The 19,662-nt window shown below is 33.5% G+C and overlaps 1 protein-coding gene across 2 annotated transcripts in view; it reads right to left on the bottom strand.

Moving 5' to 3' along the window:
- Nucleotides 1-1,689: 1,689 nt before the first annotated feature.
- Nucleotides 1,690-19,662, bottom strand: part of LOC140437059 (uncharacterized) — a 53,732-nt gene continuing 35,759 nt past the window's right edge. The window contains exons 6-10 of one of the 2 annotated variants that reach the window (XM_072526305.1): nucleotides 19,090-19,198; nucleotides 12,635-13,231; nucleotides 10,786-10,883; nucleotides 7,534-7,642; nucleotides 1,690-2,114 (exon numbers count right to left, since the gene is read on the bottom strand). In XM_072526305.1, coding sequence (XP_072382406.1) covers nucleotides 1,726-2,114; nucleotides 7,534-7,642; nucleotides 10,786-10,883; nucleotides 12,635-13,231; nucleotides 19,090-19,198 — 1,302 coding nt within the window. In that variant the 3' untranslated portion in view covers nucleotides 1,690-1,725. The remainder of the gene's footprint in view (nucleotides 2,115-7,533; nucleotides 7,643-10,785; nucleotides 10,884-12,634; nucleotides 13,232-19,089; nucleotides 19,199-19,662) is intronic. The other variant, XM_072526306.1, reaches the window with a different exon arrangement.

The raw sequence follows: 19,662 nt of genomic DNA, 5'->3' as shown, positions 1-19,662 counted from the left end.
TATATATATATATATATATATATTTATCTACCAGTTCTATTTCTTCATTTCGTATTTCAATATGTTTACTTGGTACTAAGTTCGTCATATATTTTGTTTTCGTTATATTCATTTTTAAACCTATTTTATGACAGGCTATGCTAAGTTCTTCCAACATTTTCTTTATTTGTCCCAAATCGTCTGCAATCAGGACTATATCGTCTGCGTAGCTTAGGTAGTGTAGTATCTCTCCGTCCACATTTATTCCTTTGTCATCCCATTCGAGGGTTTTCATCGCTTTTTCTAGAGCCGATATGAAAAGTTTAGGTGACAACGTGTCACCTTGTCGGATATCTCTTTGGGTTTTTATTTGGTTGCTGTTAGCGTGTAGTAGTATCGAGCTTGTCTCATTTATATATATATATATATATATATATATATATATATATATATATATATATATATATATATATATATATATATTACCTATTAGCCTCGAATATATCGGCTATCAATGCGGCTCTCGTTTAGTGCTTCTATAACACTGTCAAGTTCTACTGAGTCGAATGCTTTGTGGAAATCTATGAATGTTAAAACTAAGGGCTTGTTATATTTTATAGATTTTTCGATGAGTTGTTTTATTGTTTGGAGGTGATCGTTGGTTCAAAAGTTTGCTCTGAATCCAGCTTGTTCTCTACTTTGATATAGGTCTAATTTCTTGTCTAATCTTGTGGTGATTACTCTCGTGAAAAGTTTATAATGGTTTAACAGACTGATTGGTCGGTAATTTTAAAGATCAGTTTTTTCTTCTTTATTGTGCAGAAGAATTGTTTTGGCTCTATTCCATTCAGATGGTATGGATTTCTTTGTCAAACATAGATTAAAGGGATCTTTTATTTTCCTCATTAGAGGTTCACCGCCATTCTTAACAGCCTCGATTATCACATCGACTTATTATTTACAAGTTAAAAATTACGCGACGTGTCTGCACCAGCCACCATTTAATATTTGATAATTACCAATATAATAATAAAAATCCAGACATTCATACAATTAAGTGCGCAATTATCCACCGTCTATAGAGCGAATTACAGTACATCATTCAGATATATACAGGGTAGTCTGTATGTTGTAATATCCAATATAGATGCCCTCTACGTACTCCTGTTCACCCCATAGTAAATTTAATTAAGAGGTTTGCCTTTTTGTCACAAAGTTTGTCTTCACCTACCACTATCCAATGAGCGATAATATAAGGCGAAACAAATCATATTGTGAACGGACCACAAATTTTTTTGGACAGACCATTCGTGCCTTCTAGTTCTAGTTTATGATACGCCGGCCTCTACCTCTATACAGTAAATTACAGAAATTTATTTTTAGAAGCTAGAGCTATTTCATATATTAAGTTGGTAGGCTCGATGTCGATAGCATACTCACTTGTTTGTAAGTGATACAGTTCGAAACTGTTTTCAAGTCATACTTAAGCTATACATTATTTAAAACATTCTAATATCAAATGCAATGAGGATTTGTAACTTTGAACTGGAATTCAAAGGTAAATCGTGTGGGCCAATTGGTAATTGGTACCACCGAGATATGATCTCGGTTGATTGAAGGGCTTAAGATGCTAGTAACCCGGATGACAATATGTTAAAAATCTTCTTCTAAATTAACTTAAACACAAAGTTAAACAATGAAAAATATGTAGCTATTTAAATTCTTTATTAAGAAGTGTTACAAAATTTAGCATTTTCCTGCATTATTATCAACAGTAATATGGTATCCACCTTCTGGCTTGACTTCAATATACTGGGAGGAAATAAGCTCCTTAGCATTAGTTACCTTTCCATTTTCATTTATTAAATTATTAGTCATGAACACGTTAATTATAGCATCTCCATGATCCTTAGCGGTACTGCTTTCATCACTTGCAGATTCACAAATGAAAGGTTTCTTTTGATCACAAAATGCTGCTTCATATTTTCCTACGTTTGTTAGTCCAATACAAGATTTACTTTCAGCGCCTACACGAGCGATACCCCAGTTAAAGTACTCTATTGGTTTGTCTGATTGTTTCCAGATCCATTTACCTTTTACTCTTTCTCCATCAATCCAGAAAGGTCCATTAATAACTACAACAAAAATTTTATTTAATTGTCTACTTTACAAAATATGTTGAAAATTTTTTGTAAATAAGTATCTCTATTCCTTCTTATCTAGAGCTTAAAAAGATATATAAAACAAGTAAAGATTTTGCTTGAAAACGTTAAAAGTATTTAGTTATAATGATGATAGTCAATATTAAATTATTATTGCTGACCTCAAGCACGATTCCGTAAACCTAGTAACTACTTCGTATTCAAAAGAAGAAAACTTGTTTCATTCACAACTAAGAGAAAATAAACAATTCATTTTATGGTCATAAATGGAACAACCATATTATTCTCGAAACGATTAAATATGTGGGAGTTATATTGGCAGAAAATTTGTGGAAATCTCACCCTCGCCTTGTAAATATCGCCAGTTAAACAAAAACGACACTTTTAACGTGCCGTAGGCCTTGTGGCAAAATGTGTGGTCTGAAATCTAAAAAGATCTATTTGTGGTATATTATTATACGATCTATTAGATTCATCATTAATTATGCTCCACTGATTTGGTGAAACAAAATAATACATCGAAACGCAATACCAGAGTGACATAAACTGCAAAAAATTACTAGAGTAAATTAGGTTGTACCCGATGCAGCCGTAGAGGTAATTTTCTTCCCTCTCCACTTATACTTATGAGTAAGAATGATCGCTCTAGAAAGCACTTTTAGGATACTATGGGCTCAGTATCTAAAACCCATTGACCTGACATTTACATAATTTGAAGGTTAGAACAACGCAAACCATGAAGATATTCATAGACATCATGGCTGCAAAACAATATTTCGAACTATGTTTTTTTTGTTTATTGGCATAGACTAGGTGTCAATCAGCCAGTTACAACCTGATTAATACCTTAAACATAAAAATTTTATGACCGTAAAGTCCATAAAATATGCTGAAGAGCTGAATAATATGCTTTAAGAACTAAAATTAAAACAAGATACAAGTTAAATATAGCATATTTTCAACATCATCAGTGTGTTCAAAAAACGGTACGCATAATATAATTCAAAACACTTTTTTTGTATTATCTCCTTCTTATCTATATTTACACACAAACAAGATGATGAGGTTCTCAGAGTTCGCCAGCAAACTCTTCTGCTATCTACTCAATCCGACAGCTGCTTTGCTATGGACTGTCCAAGTTGCTCACCACAATTTTGCATATACATATATCTTTTTGAAAATTAACACTACAAGACTATTTTGGTACTTGACAGAAATTTTACTAATGTATTATAAATTCTCTCATTTCCATTAGCTAAGAGACTAAGGATATTAAACGGGGCCTGTACATTAAGATCATGTAATTGAATAAATTGGTCCGTTTCATCCTTATATTTTTGGCATTCGAAAAAAATATGATCTAAATCACCTTTTTTGCCACACAAAAAACATTTTGACAAAGATCACTTTCGAGAACATGAGTTTTATGTAGACGTGTGGGATAACAGGCGTGGCCAAATCTAAGACGTGTTACAGTTGTGATATATTTTCTTGAATAATTATATGGCTGGAGCCACGTTTTATTCGGTATTTGATTTTGTATACTGCAGTATCTAGAAGGGTTGGTATAAGTATGTTGTGACCAACATTCGTTCTAAATATTGAGATACTTCAATCTAATATAAACTACCGCATCACAAAAACTTACAGGTAGTTTATTGGTCAAACCATTTTTACACTTTTTTTGCCAGCATATCTACATACTCGTTATGTTCGAGACCGATATGTGCTTTAACCCATACAAAATTAATCTTTTTATCAACTTTTTGCAGTTCTAAAATCCGTTTTTTAATTGCTTATATGATAATTGCTATCAATCAATTTATCTTTATCCAAATATGCCTCATACAAGATATATAGACCAACGTCCTAAATCTCGCCATTGTGTTCTTTAAAACACCTGAGCGCTGGTTTGCAAGGTGAACATACTTGTTCCTAGAATTCTTCTTTTTTCTTTTAATCTCCACTTTCCATCCAGAAAGTTACGTTTCAGTATTATATTAATATGGTGAAATGCATAAAGGAGTAGTATTAGGGATTATTGGTAATAGTGACAGACTGCCAGTAGATCTCATAAATACTCATACAATATTTAAAGTCGAATTACCAGCAACTGATATTTGTGCTAAAGGAGGTGTGAAAATTCCTCAATTCAAAAAGATAAAGTATTTATTGCCTCTCAGTCAATGTAAAGATTCTGAAGTGGCTCTAAAGTCTATAAACTGTCAGGAAAAATAAACTTGTTATTAAAAACAAAAATTGTTTTTCAAAAATTAAAAGTATTGCTGGTTACCAGATTTCTAATTTCTGATTTTGTGCGAAAAAAAAAATTGATGACAACGAAATTTCAAAATTTTGCTAAAAAAGGAACTTCTCTTATCGCGCCAGAAACATTCTGCTGGTTGCCATATTAAAAAGTCGCATAATGATAGATGTCCGTAGAGACACAATTTAATGCAGCCTACTGAGAAAATATTCTTGTTTACAGACATGCAAAAATACTAGTAAAATACTTATATTTACACTTACAAGTTCCAAAAATTTACCTGTTTTTAAAAGAGAACTTACTCGACTTCAAGCAGTTAACAAAATAGTAGAAAGAGTCATACAAACCAGACTCCAAACAGAGACAAACCAGCTTGGGATATTTCGTGAAACACAATTTGGCTTCAAAGCACTCCAGCAAACATCAAGTACTCCGACTTATCAAATACATTGCAGGTGGATTCAATAATAAACGAGCTGCCTTCCTGTATGTAAGCAAAGCTTTTACAGAGTATGGCATCCAGGCCTAGTATTTGAAATAAGATAATATGGATAAAGCAGGGACATGACATGACTAGTGACCTCGTACTTTAGCGACTGGAGGTTTAGGGTCCGAATAGAAAAAGTCTTGTCCGAACACGGAGCACCGGAGGTTAAAATACCACAGGCATAATATTGTCACCTCTACTGTACAGCATATACACCGCTGACGATCCAAGCTGTTATCTTCAAAAAGAGGAAGGATAACCCAGAAGAACAAGTAATACTGCAAGACAGACCCATCGAATAGAAAAACGGAGCCAAACACCTATATTTCACATTCGATAAAGGCCTAACGTTTACACCACATGTATATTAAACAACTCAAAAGACAGAAGCAGCAAGAGCAGCCATCAGAGGACTCACGGGAATTAAAAGCAATTTAACAACAAAAACAAAGATTGGACTAATAAATAGCATCATATATTTATAATTACATACACATCGCTCGCATGGGGACACACATGCAAAACAAACAAAAAGAAGATACAAGTATCCCACAAGAAATGCCTGAGAGAAATAGCGATGGTGCCCAGTTATGTAGCTTAAGCTTCCTGTTTAGGGATCTAAAGCAAGTAAAAATACTGGAAATAATAGGTAAAAAAGCAAGGGAAAACTAAATCAGATCCTGCGAGAATCAATAGGGTATGATGTTTCGTAGATGAAAACAAAGAAGACCAAAGCACCAAATAACAGCAAATAAACACGTAGTTCTATCTGAAATTCTGTGTCACAAGCTGGGTTCGATTCTATTGCATGCTTGCTATTTGTGATTACTACCCCAGTCCATATGGTAAAAAATCATTGATTTCGCATAAAAATCTTATACAGATATTTGAAGGTTCTAAAAGATATATGAGAGGTAACTGATGAAAAATCAGCTGATTTTTTTTTGTTTGTCTTAAACGATCTGAAAAAGTCATTTTTTTGACTATAAAACGTTTCTTACCCAGTTTAGAGAAAAAAGGTTCAAATAAAAATTATAGATCCTAAAAAGTTCTTTAATTTGAGTGTTTCTAAATTAAAATACATAAAAAATTCACCAAGATAGTTTCACAAACCAAAACAAAGTTATTTAATTTGTTTATCCGGAAAGCGTTTCCTATTGGTTATGAAAAGTATTGTTTTCTTAGAAAGTTTTTTTTTTCACCAGCTTTTTATGGAGCCTACTTACAAATGTGTAACATAAAAAATGTTAAAGTTATTATAATTGTTTATAAGCTAAAAAGTCACTGCTTTTTCAAACTGTTTTTTAATAACCAATTTAATAAAGTATTGCAGTTTTTTGACAGTAAAAAAACAGAACCTTCTATGACCAAGAGGAAACCAGATAGCATTTTTTTTACTTAAAACCATATTTCAATTATTTATTAACAACCTAAAACTTAAAACAAACTGTAAAAGAAGATCTAAATTTTTCGATCCAACTTATAAATGGCATACATAGTAAAGAAGTAAAAAGTTATAAATCGTTAATATGATGGTACTCATAAAATACCGCCACAAAAAAGGGGAGCGGAGAACTGTTCGCTGCATAATCTCAGCTTGTTTTTTGTCTTTGGTCAAAGAAGGTTCTGTTTTTTTTTTGGAAAGTGTGCTTTTTTACCAGCTTTACATTAAAAATATCAAAATTATAAAATTATTATAAGTGTTTAGAAGCTAAAAAGTCAGCCCTTTTTCACTGTTTTTTAATAAAATGTTTTTTAAAAAAGGTTTTTAAATACAGCCTCGAAGAATCGATTGCGATTTACAAAATACCTCTAGAGTGACTCTGGTCAAGGTTTTTAAAATTATATCATATATATATATATATATATATATATATATATATATATATATATATATATATATATATATATATCTATATATATATTATATATAACAAAGAATCTTTTATGATCTACAACTTTTATTTGAAATATTTTTTTCTAGAAGGTAGAAGAAACTTTTTATAGACAAAAACTATGTTTTTCATTTTTTAAGATTGTTAAAAAAAACAAAACAAAATCAGCGTCTTCACTGATTTTTCATCAGCTACCCCTCATATTCCTTTTCGAACCTTCAAATATCTGTATAGGATTTTTTCAGCCTTTTGCATACTTGATTGGGGTATGCTGAATAGTAAAAAGAAACAGTAGCACAAAAATTTTAAAATTATTCTTTAGTTTCAATTCATTTAAAAATAAGGTTTACGTTCGCTGAGTCAAATATGAAGAATTTCACAAATCGGGAACATGTCGGGATTTCTGTATTCTCTTCAATAAACATCTCTATCTCCTAATAACTATCAGGTTGATCTTCTGTTGATCATATTGCACCCGTCATTATGTTTTGTAACGATAATCAAAATGTATGGACGTAATATTTACAAAACATTTTGCAAACCCACTTCACATAATATTTGGTAGTAGTGCGATAATATAAAAAAAATTATGTAATTTCTAAATTTACTTCTATTTAAAATTGTATTAAATTCGTAAAAGATCTACAAAGAGTACACCTAGGAGGTGTTTTGAATTTGAATATATTTTTCATATAAAGTCGGATGATACTAACAGTTATATTTAAAAATTCATTAAAAACTTACCAGGGTATGGCAGAAGTTTGGTAAGAACGGTATTTTCTTCAAAATCTTTAACATCAGGAAGCTTCATTTTATGGTACACACAGAAGGCTCTAGCTTGAGATTGTGTAACCTAAAACCAGAAAATAAAATTTTGTTTACACAGTGACATACTAATTTATTTAACATTGTAACATTATTTTATAATTAAATTAGTAACTAATTATTATATATTAAATCCGTAAAATAGTTTCGAAACACAATTCAGATAACTGCCTTAATCTGAACCTTCTATAAATGCAAGGTATAACAGACGCTGATAAAGATGTTAATAGAGACATGAGGAATCTAAAATTTGCATTCCACGACATGTCTCGTCAGCTAAGCAGAAATCGTTAGCGAATTGGTTTCTTGTACTCATACAGAGTAGATCCGAATAAAAATAAAATTAAAGACAGTCAAGATTTCCTTTCACGCAAAAATAGTCTATGTATCTGTTGATACGTATTTCGCTTTAAAATAGCTCATCAGAACAGTTATTCATAGGCTTTCTCAACGTGAAAATTAATCTTTTCCTGTCTTTGTGAAGCAACGATAAAATGGCTTCGAAACGGACGCAATAGCGACATCTGATATTAAATCCGTAAAATAGTTTCGAAACACAATTCAGATAACTGCCTTAATCTGAACCTTCTATAAATGCAAGGTATAACAGACGCTGATAAAGATGTTAATAGAGACATGGGGAATCTAAAATTTGCATTCCACGACATGTCTTCTCAGCTAAGCAGAAATCGTTAGCGAATTGGTTTCTTGTACTCATACAGAGTAGATCCGAATAAAAATAAAATTAAAGACAGTCAAGATTTCCTTTCACGCAAAAATAGTCTATGTATCTGTTGATACGTATTTCGCTTTAAAATAGCTCATCAGAACAGTTATTCATAGGCTTTCTCAACGTGAAAATTAATCTTTTCCTGTCTTTGTGAAGCAACGATAAAATGGCTTCGAAACGGACGCAATAGCTACATCTGATATTAAATCCGTAAAATAGTTTCGAAACACAATTAAGATAACTGCCTTAATCTGAACCTTCTATAAATGCAAGGTATAACAGACGCTGATAAAGATGTTAATAGAGACATGGGTAATCTAAAATTTGCATTCCACGACATGTCTCCTCAGCTAAGCAGAAATCGTTAGCGAATTGGTTTCTTGTACTCATACAGAGTAGATCCGAATAAAAATAAAATTAAAGACAGTCAAGATTTCCTTTCACGCAAAAATAGTCTATGTATCTGTTGATACGTATTTCGCTTTAAAATAGCTCATCAGAACAGTTATTCATAGGCTTTCTCAACGTGAAAATTAATCTTTTCCTGTCTTTGTGAAGCAACGATAAAATGGCTTCGAAACGGACGCAATAGCGACATCTGATATTAAATCCGTAAAATAGTTTCGAAACACAATTCAGATAACTGCCTTAATCTGAACCTTCTATAAATGCAAGGTATAACAGACGCTGATAAAGATGTTAATAGAGACATGGGGAATCTAAAATTTGCATTCCACGACATGTCTTCTCAGCTAAGCAGAAATCGTTAGCGAATTGGTTTCTTGTACTCATACAGAGTAGATCCGAATAAAAATAAAATTAAAGACAGTCAAGATTTCCTTTCACGCAAAAATAGTCTATGTATCTGTTGATACGTATTTCGCTTTAAAATAGCTCATCAGAACAGTTATTCATAGGCTTTCTCAACGTGAAAATTAATCTTTTCCTGTCTTTGTGAAGCAACGATAAAATGGCTTCGAAACGGACGCAATAGCGACATCTGATATTAAATCCGTAAAATAGTTTCGAAACACAATTCAGATAACTGCCTTAATCTGAACCTTCTATAAATGCAAGGTATAACAGACGCTGATAAAGATGTTAATAGAGACATGGGGAATCTAAAATTTGCATTCCACGACATGTCTCCTCAGCTAAGCAGAAATCGTTAGCGAATTGGTTTCTTGTACTCATACAGAGTAGATCCGAATAAAAATAAAATTAAAGACAGTCAAGATTTCCTTTCACGCAAAAATAGTCTATGTATCTGTTGATACGTATTTCGCTTTAAAATAGCTCATCAGAACAGTTATTCATAGGCTTTCTCAACGTGAAAATTAATCTTTTCCTGTCTTTGTGAAGCAACGATAAAATGGCTTCGAAACGGACGCAATAGCGACATCTGATATTAAATCCGTAAAATAGTTTCGAAACACAATTCAGATAACTGCCTTAATCTGAACCTTCTATAAATGGTTATATATATATAAATGGTTATATTTTATTTATATGTACATATGTCTATGTCTATCATATTGCAAGATTTCGCATTTTTTTTACATGTTACGGTAGATTTATTTGTATTTTTCGTTTTTGGAATTCATCTGGTGATTCAGTTATTGAATATATTTTGCTTTGTTAAGCTACTGAATTTTATTTATCTACTCCTAATAAGTTTCCTGATAATAGAGTATCTCTAAAAATTTGCTAATAAAAATATTTAACGATCACGATATCTTCCACCAGGAGAAAGATCAGGCTGTATATATTTGTTTATGTAGTGTGTTGACCACATTTATTTAATAATTAACTGTTAATATCTTTTCTTGTATATGCTTTTAGGACCTTATTATCTCTCCTTGACTCTTTTCGTTTCTAAGGTTTCTTAATTTTCCCCTTGTAACCCCAAAAAGTTAAATGGCGCCCTTTTTCTTATCTTCTCTTATCTTTGGCAATTTTACCTATCTCTCTTGTTATCTATTTTTCTGTCTTTTCTAATCTATCTCATCTTGTCTTAACTTTATTATTTCTTCTCTTTGATCCATTCCCGGTTCCAAAAGCTAGTTTAGGGGCCCCGACTTGCTCTCCACCAACCATCTAGCTGCCGTTCGCAGTGTCTGCATTGGTGACCTTTCTGGCACCCTCCAAAAAGGTTTCCGAGGTTACCACATAATATTTAGCAAAAAATGTAGTAAAATACACCGCTGAAAATAATTTCTCAAGGGATAACTAAAATCTCCTCTACCAACTATTTTCTGAACTATAACACTTAAATTAATAATTCCTTACAAGGAATTTCGAATAAGCCAATTATTCTTCTTGTTCCTACACTTTATAAGCAATTCTGCTTGTTCATTGATGCGGAGATCCACATCGCCATGTTAATTTAACAGAAACTTAAAGAAGCAGAAGATAAATATTAAGTGAACAAAAATACTTACACGTAAATTTCTGGATACATGGAATTTTCTTCCTTCCTGAAGAACTGTTGGAATATTACCTGGGACAGTTTGTGCAAGTTTGCTCAAGAAATCGTCTTCTGAAACATGTTCGTGTTATTCTTAAATATAATTTATATATAATTATTAAATATGGGAATAAAATATAGAAAGTGGTTAAAATAAATATAACTTTAACTTTTTTATTCTTATCTATTTATTATTTTTAATCGATATTTTGTCAATCGATATTACTATTCACGCTTCTTCATTTAGTTATAAATGAAATAGTCAGATATTTGAAATTTTATATTTTGTTCGAACAATTTTTTTTGTTTTCTTTCTTATTAAGACATTCAACCAATTTATACAGGATTTATTGTAACGTAGATACAGGTATATTTATTAAAAAAAAATGGTTGTTTTAAATTTGTGTTATGCTTTGATCTCCCTTGTGATCTTTCTTACTGCCATTGTTTGTCTTAGTGATTAGCCGAACTACCTGTGAGACGAGGAAATACTTTAACTAAGATTGACCTCCTCACCATCCGAAGCCAATCGTGGATTTGAAAATGGTATAACTCGCTTGGTTAAAACGTTACACATTGGTGCCCAACGTGGGGCATCCAAACGTTAGTAGATACGACAGAAATTAAAAAGTAGAATTAGAGCGCCAATTATTTTAATTTTAAGGATATCATTCAATCTAATGATATTATTAAGTGTTTAATTCCAAAGTGTTTAAGTACATTTCTCTATTTACATTACCTGTTCCATCAGCTTTACTATTTTTAAACTTAAAATCTCAACTTTTACTTGTAAATTCTAAAATTCCTTGTGCAGTTAAGTCTGTGTTATTAGTATCCATAGCCCATGAGACATGTTTAGGGAGTCATTAGACCCAACACGAACTGCATATATAGCAATACTATAATATGTAATAACAACTTTAAAAGCTATGCCGCCAGTTCTTATCGGTTCTTAAAGCATGGAGGTTTAAATTAAGGCTTACGCCTTAGATTTCTCACCGTTGTTACAGCCGAAATGTAAGGCGATGCAAAAAAAATTAATCTATACACGTTACTAAGGCCGTACTGTGTCAAATTGCCGAAAATGGGGAAAAAGTTTTCCGAAAATAAAAAATCTTCTCTGCTCATAGTACCAATATTTTTGTATGGCATTAGATCGCACGTCATTATTTTTGTATTACCTACCTAAAATATAAATTCCGTACAAATATAATTGACCAAAAAGTCCTCCACCCCTTTGAGTGGTAAGTTTATTTACCTGTGACTCACCTGTACTGACAAGAATTGCAGGCAGAAATTCTAAAGTTGTTATTAAATATGGTAGTATTGGTTTATATGTAATTCATTCTCGGTAAAATGAGCCGTAAAAATCTCCCATGGGCTTGTAGTCTATAACGATTAGTCAAATAAAAGATCTGGAACATATTTTACCAAATTTCGCGTAGCTTTTTGTGACCTGAATAGAGTTATAGTTTTTGGTTGTTCCTGAGTCTTCTCGTAGTTTTTTATTACGCATATGTTTTTAATATTCTCAATTTCTTAATTCGTTTATTTATTTCTTTGAATTTTCTTTTCAATATTTTTTAAATGTTTTCTTTCTCGATCAAGTATATGTAATAAACCTTTAAATTATCACGTCGTGTCAAAATATACAATTTCCACTTTTACAACTAAAAATATTAAATTCGTTCCATTGTGTGGAAAAAACATTATTGATTTTTATGAAAAACTGACAATGATACTTTTTAAAAGATTTAAATTCCTTTAAATATCTTTTATCTGGATTTTTGTGATATATATATTAAGAGAAAAATTCACCTTACCATCTTTGTTTTCGCTACCACCATGTCCGCCACTTCCTCCGTTGTTTCCGTTACCTCCATTTCCTCCATTGCTTCCGTTACCTCCATTTCCTCCATTACTTGTGCTACCTCCATTTCCTCCATTACCTGCATTTCCTCCATTACCTGCATTTCCTCCATTACCTGCATTTCCTCCATTACCTGCATTTACTCCGTTACCAGCATTTTCTCCATTACCTGCATTTCCTCCATTACCTGCATTTCCTCCATTACCTGCATTTCCTCCATTACCTGCATTTTCTCCGTTAGCACCATGTTCTGCGTTTCCATCGTTGCTGCCATTACCTTCAGTTCCTCCGTTTCCTACACTACTTCCATGTCCGCCATTTCCTCCAGCGAACGTCTCACAGATTACTCTGTTAACGTTATTGCAGTTAATGTCATCCCAAAACAGACCATTGTTCTTATCCAAATGCAGACGTATACAATGATCGTTGTTGTTATCTGGTTGACCAGGGCCCCAGTTGGTGTAACCAACAGGCAAACCTTTAGGTAACCAAACCCAGTTTCTGCCATCTAATAAACGTGTACCAGAAGACCAAAATTCAGTACCGGCACCTACACAAAAAGTAAAAATGAAAATAATGATAAAAATGAGCGAGGAAGATTAATAATCGTGTTATTAAGTCTAACACACGATAAGTCATTTAAATTTTATAGCCCTAACGATTGATGTAGACAAATTTGTTACACATTGGTATAAAGGGAGAGGCGAGAATAGGATATTATGATTGCGAGAAAGCAATAATTAACGTAGTGGTTACATCAGAACAATTTTAAAATAATGCCTTATAACCCTATGGTACCCTGAAGAACGTCCAGGCTCGAGGTATCGTTCTAGGTGGATATCTCCCCACGAGAGGGATGGGGCAGAGAAAACGTACCACTTAGGCTGTAGAGTTACACCTGGTACACAAATAATTGTAAAACTGTCGAAATGTCGGGTGCAGAAATTTACAGCAGTATTAGAAATAGAAACATTTCTATTCCATTAAAAAAATTTACCTCTGTATACCAGGCAGAGATTTACAGAATATTACATTGTGCAAAAGAAATTGACACGACGACATTTAAAGTTCGGTGATTTAATCTAGAGTATCTAGACTAGTGTGAAAATGCCGGAAATAAATCGAAAATCTGGCGCAACCAAACAGTGTTATACTGGTATGGGTCCAGGTAATCGTGGAATATACGGCTGCGAAAGAGCTAATAAACTGATGAACTGATGATCCGTAAAAGCCTGGATTCGAGCATAACATACCTCTGGAAACTCGCGAATATAACTCACCTTTCTATACATTTACCAATTACACTTTCAGCTTATTTATCATTCACACGTTTCCAGGCTCTTATCATTTATTTTCAGCTATCACTTTTGCCCTCCCTTAAAGTGTATTGGAGGTTAGTTCGTGTTTCTACTACGCCCATTAACTAAGCAAAAGATACGCTCTATAAACTTGACTTTCTGTATCGTTTGATACCATTCTATACGTTTACAAGCCGAAAGAAGAAAGTACGAAAGACGGTTTTCGAGGAATACTCTGAAATTCAAACTCTCGTAAAGCGTATTGTGAGTGGGGACAACAGTGAGACGAGCAAGGAGCGTCTTTTCCGAATTTTACCTTATAAGATCACAAAATTCGTCTACTTTGGCACCTCGACCTGGAGATACTCTCAGAGAGGGAAACAGAGAGTGACGAACTGACCCCTACACGTCTGGTATTTCTGACAACTTATTATTTTTTTCTTATTCCATTTTTTGTGAGTTATTGTTTAAGATGGAGTCACAGAAAATCTTGAGATCGTCTGCCCTAGCAGACAGAGCGACGGTCGGTGATCCCCAACCTCCCGTGGATAAACCTCAGCGACAAACAGTTGGGTCTGAATCATAACAGGCTTCCTTACTTAACGACATACATTAGTCTGCCATGCATATATTGAGGTTGTGGATAGGTTGAGGATATATTTATGCAGACTTAAGCTACAGACTCTGTGGCAGAAAACCTCAAATAGTCAATCATATCTTGCAGGTGGTAAATATTTTTTGAAGGCTACCAATGTGACTTTTGAGTTGACATCTCCCAGCACCACATATTTTCCTCTTAAACTCATCACCTTCTCCATGATCTTATCCATATTCCTCTCATAATCACCCACCGTTATATTTGGAGAGAGATAGCAGCACACCAGCTGCAATTCTTCTATCCGAACGATCATATACCCTTCCTTTGTCTTTATTTCATATAATCGCAGCTTTCTGTTACAGATTCGTTCACCGACCCTTCCAGTCGCATCCACAAACCAGCCTCTCCTCTTAACCACTGTTGGGTTTGGCTTCGACGTAACTAGTATATCTATGTTTTTTTCTAAGGCAGCAGCCTCGGCCAAATGATGGGACAATCTAGCCGTTCCCACCGTTGTTTGGAGTATCCTTAACTCCCGACTTATGTTTCCCGTGTTTGCCATGTCTTTATCTCGGACCTTGGACACGACTGTTGTTTAGGTCTCGGTCTTTATACACTAGAGTCTAGTGCACCTATCATCAACCAGACGGTTGTACCTAGGACACCTCCTTGAATCATTTTATAAAGCCAATTTTCAAAGCACACACAAAGCACATTCGTACGTAAGTGGTCAAAATAAACCCAAAAAATATATTAGTTAATACTGGCATAATACAGTATCCAGTATAGATCTAAATATCACGTAAAGCTTTTATGACCTGGAAACCAGTGTTAGCAGTGGAAACCAGCATTCGAATTGTGGTGCTATCGACGGATCCTAAAAATATCATGGGTTTCGCACACTTCCAATGAAGATGTTCTTAAAATGATGAATTCATAACGCCTGCTCACAAACATCATAAAGAGATGGATTGGTCAAAAGAAACGTTCATGGCTGCGTAATATTAGACAATGGTATGGTGCCACAGTAGAAGAATTATTTCGCGCAGCAGCCAATAGAGAAGGGTTTCAGGAAATTGTAAATATGATGACGGCCAACATCTGAATATGGACACGGCACCTAAAGAAGAAGAAGGCATAATACAATCGAAATCCAACACAAGTGGGCTGTACTTGATATTAAAGTAGCTCGAGCAGACGATTTATGAAGAACATCATTAAAATTTAAGGTAGAGCTCTTAGTTATATCAAAGACGATAAAAATAATACTTAGTTATACAATATAATGGAAAAATAATAACCTGTTGAGTAAATATGGCTCTGAAACTGAATATTTTAAATACAAATTATATGTACTGGAATAAACGACAATGAATTGTAATTCAAATTACATTTGTTTGTTGTTGTTTCGCTTTATTGTCGAAAATAACACCATTTTACAGGTTACATTACTTATATACAATTGTGTATTTCTTTTTTCAATATTTGAAAACATTAGAAACTTATAAAATTAGAAAATGTAATTTTAATGATAATTCATTGTGGATTATTCCCATATATATGGTGAAATACCACATATTGAATAAATAATATATACTAATTTATAAACAATTTTATTCCACAAGTGGTTTTCACACTGTACAATTTTAAAATTTGACCCTGTAATATTCATAATGGATCATACATAATATAGTTCGTTGAGATCAGGTTGAGACCCATCGTTGAGACCTATCGTTGAAATCTATTGGTCTCAAAGTTTTTTATAACTTTTTAAAACAAAAACAGAAATAATTTTATTTCATAAGTGGTGTCATAAGGTATAACCAAATAAACACTCATAGGTCAACTGAGAACATAGAATGGGGGTTGCAGCTATGTCATTACTGTAGATTTGTATCTACAGTAATGACATAGCTGCATCATTTCATAACTGACTCATAATACGGTGGGATTCGTTCTTCAACTACTGCTCTTTTTAATCTAGAGATGTTACACCATCGTGTCCAGGAGATACATAACACAGAGGAGAAAGTGTTACCTTAAACGATGCCTCAGAGAACTGGCGAACTCTCGGGGATTATAGCCTGACGGGGTTTCGTCCCAACTTGTGCGAACAAATATAGACAGTGATACAAAAAAGAACATAATAAAAATCAGAGTTTAGGATAGCACTCTGATGAGTAACTCTGATGTGTATTATTATCAGTTAGCGCTACAGCCCTTCGTGAGCCCTAGCCTGCCTCAAATCATTCTTCCGTCATTTCCTGTCGGGTGTGTGTCTTCTCCATCCTCTTACTCCAACCTCCCTTAAATCGTCCTGCACATCGTCCAAATACCTGCGTTTACGTCGCCCACTTCTTCTTCTTTCGTTCTTTCAGAAGAATCACTTTCATCCATCCGCATTAAGTGACCCACCCATCTTGGGCGGTTTATTTTAATGGTTGTTACGATATCTGCATCACCAAAAAGTCTATAGAGTTCGGAATTATATCGCCTTCTCCACAGGCCCTGTTTGTTAACTCCACCATATATGGTCCTTAATACTTTTCTTTCAAAGATTCGTAGTTACTCTTTATCTCGAGTCGTCATTGCCCATATGCCCAGTATATTATTGTTTTATAAAGTTTACACTTTGTTGGTCTTGACATATTTTTCGCACTTAGTTGAGGACCTAGGCCAAAATAACAGCGGTTAGCTACGCATATTCTTTTTCTTATTTCTTTGGATGTATTGTTTTTGCAGTCAACCAGTGGCTCTAAGTAGCAGAACTCTTCCCCCGTTTCTATAGTTTCGTGTTGCACCAAGTTATTTTGCTGCATTCTTGATATAACCGGCATATATAGTTTTTGGGAGTTAATCAGAAGTCCAATGTTTTCTGCGGCGTTTTTAATACGTATGAAAGCTTCAACTGCTTGATTTCGGGTTCTTCCAATTACCACGATCATCAGCATATGCCATTATTTGCATACTACAAGTATATATCGTACCCGTTAAGTTTAATCCCGAATCTCTTATAACTTTTTCTAACGCTAGATTGAACAGCGTGCATGATAGGGCATCTCCATGGCGCAGTCCTCTGTTAGTTGTAAATGGTTCTGAAAGATCCCCTTGTACTCGCACTTTACATTTAACTGCTTTCATTGTCATTTTAATTAATTCAACAAATCCTTCATACGCTAACTTAAAATCTACGAAGATGTAAGGGCAGTTTATGTCGTGCTCTCTCGTTTTTTCCAATATTTGTCTGATGGATGAAATGTGATTAATGGTAGATCTGGTTTTTAAAAAGGCTCTTTTATATTATCCTATTATATTGTCAGTACACTGTGCTAATCGTTCGTTAAGTATCAGGGACAAAATTTTGTATGCCGTATTAAGAAGGAAAATCCCTCTAAAGTTGGAACAGTCAAGCACGTTTCCTTTTTTTTATATAGGGCATATAATTCCAGTATTCCAATCTTCTGGCAAAGCGCGTTCTTGCCATACTTGTTTAAATAGTTGTGAAAGTGGGTTAGAAATGTTTGACCACCACATTTAAATATTACTGCGGGTAGGTTATCTCCTCTTGTTGACTTGTTTCTGACTAGAGACTGAATTGCTTTATTCATTTCTTCCAAAGTTGGTAACGTTGGTAGCTCAGTTTTCTCCTGTTCAGAGTTTAGAAGAGAACGGTGATGAGTAACTCTGATGTGTAACTCTGATGAATAACTCTATAAATCATAACGGGAATGATCAGTTAAACTCGAGGCTTACTTGAGGGGCACAACAACTGCAGCTATGGTGGCTCTACTGGACCTTCCTCCTTTACCCATAGTTATAAGGGTGAGGCAAAAATGGGATATTAGAGACAACGAGAAAACCTAAGCAACGTACATAGATTAGATTAGGACATAATAATATTATAAATTAAGTTAGAGATAGCGAATGTATGATGATTTCTGACCATATGATACCAGGTATAGGCCTAAATTACTTTCTTAAGTAGATATATGCCCACGAGAGGAATGGACCGAGTGAATACTCGACCTAGACTGCAGAGTTATACCTGGTACACAGACAGGTCTAAAACTGCAGAAGAGTTGGGTGCAGAAATATTTGGTAGTGGTGTAAATTTAAACATTTCTATTCCACTGGGAGAATATACCTACGTATTTCAATCACGGATTTTATGTAGTGGTTGTCGAAATTAATTAATATATGCACAGAGAGTCAAGCCATGTTCAGCCATATTCCGCCAGTATTTCCATGAAAAATGGCTGTAAGAAATAAAGTGATTATATATTGTTAAGCATAGAATATGACAGAAAAAGTTTTATATTTTTGTCAGTTGTATGGTTTCCAATGCCACTCCCCTTTTACTATATTAAGAATAAGGTAGGTAACGCTGTTGCGACAAGTTATGACAGAATGAAATTAAAAAACTATTGAATAATATTAACGTATTATCTAAAGAATTATATAATTTACTGTTTTAAATTAAAATTTTGAAGTGCAGATTTTTTCTTAACTTACTGATGTCCCTGATATGTCTGTACAATTTGTCATTTTCTTCTTTAGAATCGATAGATGCTAGTCTCATATTATGAACTTGGCAATAATCTAATGCTTCATAATAATTTCCCTAAAAAGAAAAATATAAAAAGTAGAGAAAAAGTGTGTCTTATTTTTAGGAATTAGAAGACCGACTAAAATGTATTGTACTATGTACTTTATTCATTAGAGCTGAAGGTGGCATAATAAAACCAAAAATTAAGACAGAAATGATATTCAAGAATCTCACATCAAGTGACAAGTATAGTAGACTTGGACGATTCATTTACATCTAAGGAAGTAATTAGTAGATATTAAAATAAAAAAAATATCTGTACCCTGAAGGTAAAGGACACTATGTCCATTTTCTGACTTTTTCAGGAGAGCAGTTTTAACATTTTTTAAATTTGTAATCAGTAAATACTCATATGTTTCTTATGTTTAACCGAGAATCATATATTATTATTGTTATATACCTGAAGTTTACCGTTCATTATAAACAAATTTTTTAAAAATGTGTAGTTGGACATAGTGTTGTTTACCTCTAAAAACTTT

Source organism: Diabrotica undecimpunctata, chromosome 3, assembly GCF_040954645.1.
Source record: "Diabrotica undecimpunctata isolate CICGRU chromosome 3, icDiaUnde3, whole genome shotgun sequence".
Lineage (NCBI taxonomy): Eukaryota > Metazoa > Arthropoda > Insecta > Coleoptera > Chrysomelidae > Diabrotica > Diabrotica undecimpunctata.
The sequence above is the reverse complement of the archived record's forward strand: the minus strand, read 5'-3'. Positions and strand labels throughout refer to the sequence as shown.